This window comes from Sinocyclocheilus grahami, unplaced genomic scaffold (assembly GCF_001515645.1).
Source record: "Sinocyclocheilus grahami isolate Dianchi unplaced genomic scaffold, SAMN03320097.WGS_v1.1 scaffold1330.1, whole genome shotgun sequence".
Taxonomy (NCBI): Eukaryota; Metazoa; Chordata; class Actinopteri; order Cypriniformes; family Cyprinidae; genus Sinocyclocheilus; species Sinocyclocheilus grahami.
The window spans coordinates 240,193-249,163 of record NW_015506509.1 but is presented as its reverse complement, the minus strand read 5'-3'; the positions used below and the strand labels follow the sequence as shown (position 1 = coordinate 249,163).

General features: G+C 36.0%; 1 protein-coding gene across 7 annotated transcripts; it reads left to right on the top strand.

Moving 5' to 3' along the window:
* Positions 1-586: 586 nt before the first annotated feature.
* Positions 587-8,733, top strand: LOC107569298 (complement decay-accelerating factor). 7 transcript variants are annotated; one of them, XM_016255352.1, is made up of 13 exons: positions 587-927; positions 1,650-1,832; positions 1,928-2,027; positions 2,103-2,173; positions 2,640-2,819; positions 4,970-5,053; positions 5,520-5,603; positions 6,520-6,615; positions 6,713-6,748; positions 7,053-7,079; positions 7,639-7,678; positions 8,352-8,422; positions 8,622-8,681. In XM_016255352.1, the coding sequence occupies exons 1-12, from the start codon at positions 864-866 to the stop codon at positions 8,413-8,415; spliced, it is 1,029 nt and encodes a 342-aa protein (XP_016110838.1). In that variant the 5' UTR covers positions 587-863; the 3' UTR covers positions 8,416-8,422; positions 8,622-8,681. The 7 variants fall into 7 exon arrangements, with proteins under 7 accessions (XP_016110838.1, XP_016110839.1, XP_016110837.1 ...); XM_016255353.1 differs by having other exon boundaries at positions 1,647-1,832; positions 6,541-6,615; XM_016255351.1 differs by having other exon boundaries at positions 1,647-1,832.
* Positions 8,734-8,971: the final 238 nt, after the last annotated feature.

The following is an 8,971-nucleotide window of genomic DNA, read 5'->3' as shown; positions in this document are numbered from 1 at the left end:
CACACACACACACACACACACACACACACACACACAGGTTTGTTTTTGTGAAAAGTAGGGACATCCCATAGGTGTAATGGTTTTTATACTGTACAGACCGTATATTCTATTGCCCTACACCAACCCTACCCCTAAACCTACCCCTCACAGGAAACATTGTGCTATTTCAGATTTTCAATACACTCCATTCTGTGTGATTTGTAAGCGTTTTGAAAAGTGGGGACATGGGGTAATGTCCTGAAAAGTCACCTTCTCCTTGTCATACCTGTCATACCTTTGTCATTATACAAATGTATGTCCTCATTTGTCACAAAAACGCGCACTCGCACGCTCGCACACACACACACACACACACACACACACACACACTGTGTGTGTGTGTACGTGGCTACATTCATGCATGGTATAAAGGTCAAATGACAACAATAGGACAACAATAGTTTTTCAAACCAATAAATTCTCGATTAAATACTTTTTTATATATATAGGCCTAGACAGTACTGATCAGCAGAGTAATCTCATATCGAGTATAAAGCAGCTAAATGGTTTGAATCATATGCTGTCAGTCTTTAATCTGAGGGGAAGGGCAGGCTGCTAACACGTCACAGAATGGGCGTTTCCTCGAGCGTGACAGTCTAGTGCACGCCAAACTATGAAGCGCTTTTTCCTTTGAATTTTCCAGTTTTTCTTTTCATCTGCAGCGGGAAAGTGACCAATGAAGATAATATGGGGAATACCCTTGTCTGTGTAGTGCTTTATCGTTATTTCATCCTCTTGCGTTCCGCCTGTTAAGTTTTTTTCCGCCAGCGCTTGTGAACTGACGACAAGTGTTTGCTGCTGAATAACACAATAACACATTAACAATGTCAAGTGTGAAGGCTTGGCCACTGCTTCTACTGCCGCTTTCACTGCTCTCGATGGGGACAGGTGAGCTGCTTTTCCTTACCTTTGACTTCAATTAAAACGTGTTGAATGTTAGTTTTTAAACCCAGTCAGTCGCTCAACGTGAGAATATTTCAGTACATTGAATTAATGCAGTTGCTTGAACAGATGCTGCTAAACCACGAGACAACCTTGGGTTGGGTTGATCTTTTACTTTGAATTGAATTTTTAAATAGAATCTCGAAAGTTAATAGTAGCCAAGTGTAAAAATAGCATTCTGAAAACTACAGATATTGGAGCTTTCCTGTAGGTGGACCCACAATAAAATTGTCAAGTGCAAAAATGGAATGACTTCTAATAAAAATAAAATGCTTTAAAAGGGGAAAGTACTGCCGAGATGTTGAGGGTGTAAGTTTTTTTTATTTTTTTTTAATTTAAGTCTCTTATGCTCACCAAGACTGCATTTATTTGATCAAAAACACACTAAAGACAGTAATTTTTTTTTTCATTTAAATGTTTTAGTTTTGAAATGTTGTTGTACGCATTTGTCATTTTTATTTAATTTATTTCATTTTCTTAAATGTGTGTATATATATATATAGTATTTACAGAGTTTTAGCTTTTAGTTTTAATTACTTTTTCTTATTTGTAAGAAAAATCACCTTCTCGTTGTAATACCTATGTCATACCCATGTTATTATACTAATTTGTGTCCTCATAAACCACAAACTTTGGACTAAAATCTATTATTGTGGTTGTTTTAGCAGACTGTCCGTTTCCTGTTTTGAATGGCAAATTTGTCTTGTCATCGGAATCTATACTGAAGAATAGCTTTCCGGACAATTCAGTAGCGTTTGTGGAATGTGCTAAAGGATATGTGAGAAAGGAAGGTTCGACTTCCATCACCTGCCTGAATGGGGTCTGGAGTGCTGTGGAATTAATCTGCAAAAGTAATTCACTTTTGACTTCTAAATTGGGATGTTCCCCTTAAAAGAAAAAGTATCAAGTATGTGTTGTACTAAACTGCTGTTTGCTTTCATTTCAGAGATAGACTGTGGAGAACCTACACATTCACCGCATATGAGCTATGTCATCTCAGATGGAACATTGTTTGGTGCCTACATAAAAACCAAATGTGAGACGGGGTAAGGACTGTTGCGGCCTCTGCTGTCCATATTGCACTTATACTTGTAATTGACTTTTTTTTGTCTTTAATCCAGATATGATCTGGAAGGATCAAGCCACAGGCAATGTCTTGTTTCTGGCTGGAGTGGAAAGGCTGAATGTATATGTGAGTCCTCATCTTTGGATAGATGCATATCAGTGTTATTTTAATATTTTGGAGACATTATGATAGTTTTTATTAATATTTTAAATGAATTCGATACATTTTTCTGTTTTAATTTTAATTTTAAAGTTTTAGTCATTTTGATGTGTTTTCGTCATTTTTATTCTTTTTTTTATATATATTTATATAGTTTTTAATAATTATTCTTTCAGTTTTAGTTATTTTAATACATCAAGTTAAACTAATTGAAAATGAAAACATTGCCTGGGCAACTTGTTGAAATAAAATACGTTTACATTTTAATTTAGTTCATGTTTATTTTATTTTGAGGAAACATTTTTTTGCTTTTTTAATGATTTTAGTTTACTGTAATAACCCTGATGAACGTTCAGTATCAACGTCAATGTTGTCCAGAGCAACTTCAGTCAGAGGTGTTGTAACAGCTTCTCTTTCACCGTGTCTTTTATAGTGACAACATGCAATTTGCCAGATCCAATTGAACATGGCAAGATGAATGCGCCCAGAGGCAAACCTGAGTTTAATGATGTCATTACATTTTCCTGCGATGATAACTACATCCTTGTTGGAAACAGCTCCATTACATGTGGTGAATACGGGGATTATAGTTCACCACCTCCGAAATGCAAAGGTCAGTTTTTACTCCAGTAAATTCCAAGCGTAAAATTAATCACATTAATTTTTGTACTAGTTAGCTGCATTGAATGACAGTGGGAAGCTCCACCCACAAACAATATCATTGGTCCAGCATCTAGCTCCACACACTGTTGATGTGTATAGAATGAAGCAGTCTTCAAGATCTGACCCGTGATCAGTCTGAGCATGTATTATTTTGGACTCAATCGCCAGTGTTGCAGCACCATCAGGGCACAGCATGCTAGAACTGGTGGAGTTCAGCCTGATGAACTCATCCTGCTATTCTTGCACAGCATAGTTGCATTGCATTGCCCTTTCACTTTATTGTATTTTATTGTTTTGTCCCCCAATTGATCTGTTTATTTATGTTCGCTCGCATCTCAAGGTAACCTTCTACCTGAAGGTCCCCTTCTTCTTGTTCAGCAGGCCTTTTGCGATTTATGGATTTTTTGTCTTAGTTATATATGCTGAAGTGATCTGTAATAGGGAGTCTTCAGTGACTCACTGCTCATACAGAATCATCTCAGCCTTATGTTTCCACTTCATCATAGTCCTGGTGGTGTCAGGCAGTTGTAGAATTATGTTTCTAGGGAGGAGATGTATCATTCTGTGGAACCATCATGGTGCAGATTGGGGAGTATCAGATAGCTGTGTCTGGCAGTGCTGGAAGAATTTTATACAAAATGCAGTAAAACACAAGTTGGAGTGTTAATAGTGAGAAGAGTAGAAAACTTTTTAAATGAACCAATCACTTTTAAGTTTCATTAGCCAAAGTGCAGAACCTTTTTTGTTTTCTAATTTAATGTTTACTTAAAAAAAAATCATTACATTGGAATAATAGTAAATGGCATGTGTTATAATAAACACTTATTTTATGACAATCTGAATATATATACTGTATATGCTCAGTTTTGTGATCAAGTGGCTTATACATTTTTTTACATTATATATATATATAGTACACCTGATATTGAACAACTGATTAATTAAAAAAATCGAATATATCTATAAAAATATTGCTCAAACCAATCATCTGTCTGTTATTTCAGTAATGGTTAAAGCAGACATTTTTCTGTAAATGTTTCTTTCCAGGGAAACATTCTTTTATAATCTTGGATTATAAAATGCTTTGGAATCTTGTTTTGAATTTTTATTGGGTTCACTTAACATTACTGAAATGCCATGCATGCTGCAGTTTGCCAGATGTCTTGAGATGTGGTTTCAGTACTATATTTTGCATATTACAATCTGCCAGTATTTACTTCTTAACAAAAATATTTTCCTTTTGTTTAGCTTTTTGTTTTATCAACTTTAATCAAGTTTCCTTTCTATTTCCAGCTATTGAATGTCCAGTTCCTGAAATTAGTTTCAGTACCCAGACTGAAGGAAATCCTCCATACTCTTTTAAATGTGAAGCCACGTTTGAATGCTGGCCAGGTTACAGGATGAAAGGTGTAGCTACATCAGTGTGTGAAAAGAGTGGCTAGTTTTTCCCTGACTGGGCTGTTATATGACTTAGAATGTTTCAGAACTCAGAATGCATGAAACTATTGCAGAACCACTGCATTTTAATCACTATCCAAACAAAGATGCTGCATGAGCAGTTTTTGATTTAAATTAGATTGTAAAATTTTACAATTTAAAGCAAAAACAGAATGGTCTGACTTTAGCTTTGTGAAACTATACTACATAAAACATCTGCATGAAACAAAAACAGCAGATGGTCTGAATGAGAACTCCGATTCACTCTCTGCCAGCAGGTGTAAACCGCAGGTGTTTACCGCTGTAAACAAAGCAGCGCTGCGCTTATAAACACTACTGTAATATGCACTATACAGAAGCAAGACGAAATGAAAATACCATCAAAACGTTTCTAAAGACAGTCAGTTCCCCTCAGAAATACATTCATATACAGTAAACCCCCACTCCCAGTTCAGTATTTAATATAATAAAATATGAAACAAATTTGATGATGATGGGCGTTCCAGTTCTTCAGAAATCTGTGGATCTTTCTCCAGTGGTTTAGCATGCCATATACATTGTTCAAGTCAACTGAATTGTCTAGATGTTTATGCAACATGTGGAATGTTGAATTGGAGAAGATGGCAAAAGCAGATAACGACATATTCATATATTTGTTTTCAGCCATCACAGCACCAACAAAAGCAAGCACTACCACAAACAAAGCCACAACAACAGACATGACAACAGCCTCCAGCCGTTCACATGGTAAGGAGTCCAGCACTTCCTGCATGAAACAAAAACAGCAGACGGTCTGAATGAGAATGCAGATTCACTCTCTGCCAGCAGGTGTAAACCGCAGGTGTTTACCGCTGTAAACAACGCAGCGCTGCGCTTATAAACACTACTGTAATATGCACTATACAGAAGCAAGACGAAATGAAAATACCATCAAAACGTTTCTAAAGACAGTCAGTTCCCCTCAGAAATACATTCATATACAGTAAACCCCCACTCCCAGTTCAGTATTTAATATAATAAAATATGAAACAAATTTGATGATGATGGGCGTTCCAGTTCTTCAGAAATCTGTGGATCTTTCTCCAGTGGTTTAGCATGCCATATACATTGTTCAAGTCAACTGAATTGTCTAGATGTTTATGCAACATGTGGAATGTTGAATTGGAGAAGATGGCAAAAGCAGATAACGACATATTCATATATTTGTTTTCAGCCATCACAGCACCAACAAAAGCAAGCACTACCACAAACAAAGCCACAACAACAGACATGACAACAGCCTCCAGCCGTTCACATGGTAAGGAGTCCAGCACTTCCTGCATGAAACAAAAACAGCAGACGGTCTGAATGAGAATGCAGATTCACTCTCTGCCAGCAGGTGCTTACCGCTGTAAACAAAGCATTATACAGAGGCACGACGAAATGAAAATATCATCTAAACTCTCTTGAAAACAGTCAGTTCCTCTCAGAAATACATTCATATAAACCCCCACTCCCAGTTAGACTATAGCCCTAATGGACACTGTTCAGTGAAGCTACGTGAACACAAATAAATTGCAGCAGACGTGACTGAATATGAATCTGTGTTGATATCATAACAGTGTTCATATATCGAAGCTGGAGTCTTTAGTCTTTCTAATGACACTCTGTTTGTCCAGATGAAGTAAGAGTGTGATGTTTTAATGTGCTGTGAATGTGAAACAACAGTAATCTGAAGCCGCCTGTGAACTTTGCAGGTTAAGTTAACAGTTAACTCTCAATTCACGATTCTGTCTACGTTGCATAGGCACTTTGAACCGGTATATCGTCCAGCACTAGTAATGGATGGGAATTTATTTTCCAAGATGTGCATTCATGATATGAGAGATAAGTAGGCCTGTACAGAATCTGCAGCATTTCCTGCACTGATTTCAAGGGAAACTCTGCTGCATTGTACTGATTTCAACATGGAAAAACATGTTAGATGGAGCTGAGAGTACTGCACTTGTACTGGTAGCTTAAAGCATCATCAAATTAGATACAATATGAAACAAATTTGATGATGATGGGCATTCTAGTTCTTCAGAAATCTGTGGATCTTTCTCCAGTGGTTTAGCATTCCATATACATTATGTTCAAATCAACTGAATTGTCTAGATGTTTATGCAACATGTGGAATGTTGAATTGGAGAAGATGGCAAAAGCAGATAACAACGCATTAATTTTTTTTTCTGCCATCACAACACCAACAAAAGAAAGCACTACCACAAACAAAGCTACAACAACAGACATGACAACAGACAAGACAACAGCCTCCACCCATTCACATGGTAAGGAGTCCAGCCCACAAGTGGTTTTTTTTCCTTCAGTTTTCACACTTGTTATGGATATGCTGTAATGGTTATTTGATGATGTATTTTATTGTAGGAGGATTTATAGAAGCGCTCACTACTGTCTCTATGAGTGAGTCATCCTTTAAATCCAATGATACTGTACTGAATTAAATGTCTGACTACATCACCCTCAGGGAAAGTAATATGGTTACTGTGGATGGAGGTGACTAGTTTGTCGTACAACATATGTCACCATATTATATAACAGTCAGTGATGATAATGGCTTATTTTGTCTTGCTCAAGTTCCAAATAAGAGAAGCGATCACTACTGTAACTGAGGGCCACCACATACTGTATCTATTGAATGTTTATTTCCTTTTGTTCATGTGTCTCACTGTTTCTAATAACACAACTGATCTTGTGGGTCTTGTAGGTGCCTTGGCGATTATAGCTGTTGTCTGTAAGTATATGAATTATTTGGATTGAGCTATGTACAGTATAGATAGTGTAGTATATATCATTCATTTTGGGGTCAGTAAAAGTGTTTTTTAATGCTTTTTCATTTAATTTTATTCAGCAAGGATGCATTAAATTAATCAAAAGTGACTGTAAAGACTGTAAATAAATGCTCTTCTTTTGTACATTTTAGTAAGAATCCTATCACGGTTTCCACAAAAATATTAAGCAGCATTGAAGACTGGAGTAATGGCTGCTGAAAAAAAATAAGATTTGCATCACAGGAATAAACTGCATTTTAAAATATTTAAAAATAGAAAGCATAACGGTAAATTTGTAATAATGTTTCACAATATATACGTTTTTAATGCATTTAAAAAAAATAATAATGCAGCCTTGGTGAGCATAAACTTTCAACAATGTAAAAAAATTTATCTTCTTGACCCCATACTTTTCAATGGTATGGTGTCATGCTTTGGTGTCATTGATTGTGATGCACAGCTGTTCTTGACCCCATTCCAAAGCATTTTTAAATAATATCTTCTTACTCTCATTCTTTACAGTGTGTGGGATTTTGGGATATCGTCATTTAAAACACAAAGGGTGAGTATATCTCTAAACAGTTGATTTAAAGTCACTCTAGCGCAGCTGAGCTAAGCATGGCCAACTTTCACTCCACTTCAACTGCATGGTGTTGTACACATGCATTCCTCCATTCATTAACATCATGTTTTCTTTTGCCTTTTCCTGCCAAGAATCTTTTTCCATCTTTTCATATGCTGTTGCTTCATGATGAGGATGGACAAAAAATACACACACACTTTGATTCATGTTTTTACTATCAATCAGAACTCTAGCTGTCCTTGTGCTTGATTTGTGGCTGTGGTAAACTGTTAATTGTTCAATTTGTTCAAAATAGTTTGATTCTCTTGCACAATGACAGAAGAAGTGCTTTTGGGCTAATAAAGCTTATACAGTAACAAAGAAAATAAAGTGTGACCCACTGTACTGGTTTGAAGGAAGACTGTAAAAAAGTAGGTTAAAAAAAAACACATTTTAATTAAAAGGTGTGCTGTCACAAAGGAAAGGCTGGTCTGGTGCTTCTTGCAAAATGACAAAAATAGCTATGCAGAGCTAATGTCTGACCAGATACTAATTACACCTAAATAGCATGCAGAGCGGATGGCTAATTGAATATTAACAAAAAATGAATGTGTCCAATAAATAATGTATATTATAATGACTTTATCTCCTCTTGTTTGATAATGCGGCATAGTTCATACAATACTGGTGAAGAACTGCGGACAAAAGAAGAGTTATTGCTAAATCAAAGTGTTTAAACTCAAGGTATCCACCCATATCTAAATCTTTATTAGCTAAATATGATTTTTTTCTGTTGTCATGACTTCATCACAGACTAACACACTCATTAGTTGTGAGTTAGTTCTGGCATTAGTTGCAAAGTAGTCTCAATTAATTATTCTTAATGTGTTATTGTGTCATGTTTATTGTCCTTGATGCATTTTCTCTGGACTCTTAACCACAGGGCAAACAATCGGACGGCTCCTTTGCTTTAGCATTGTTCCTGCACATGGATTCATTGACGTTTAAACTTTGTTGTAATTTATAAACTAGATTTTGTATTTATTTATAACTGCTACAAAATGTTTTGCTTTTTAGAAATATATTAGTTATTGATAAAAACACAAGATGATATTTTTGTATATTTGAATAAAGATTTTTTTTTAAAGTACTCTTTGGGTGTGTTTCTTTTCCCCACAGCGTGACTAAATCCTGACCTCTGAATTTCCACATCTTGTTACCAAGAGCCCACCCAAAAGAATCTCTGGCATGTTTCCACTTGTGTGCTTTCACCTTTTAAAAGTGCAGTTTTAG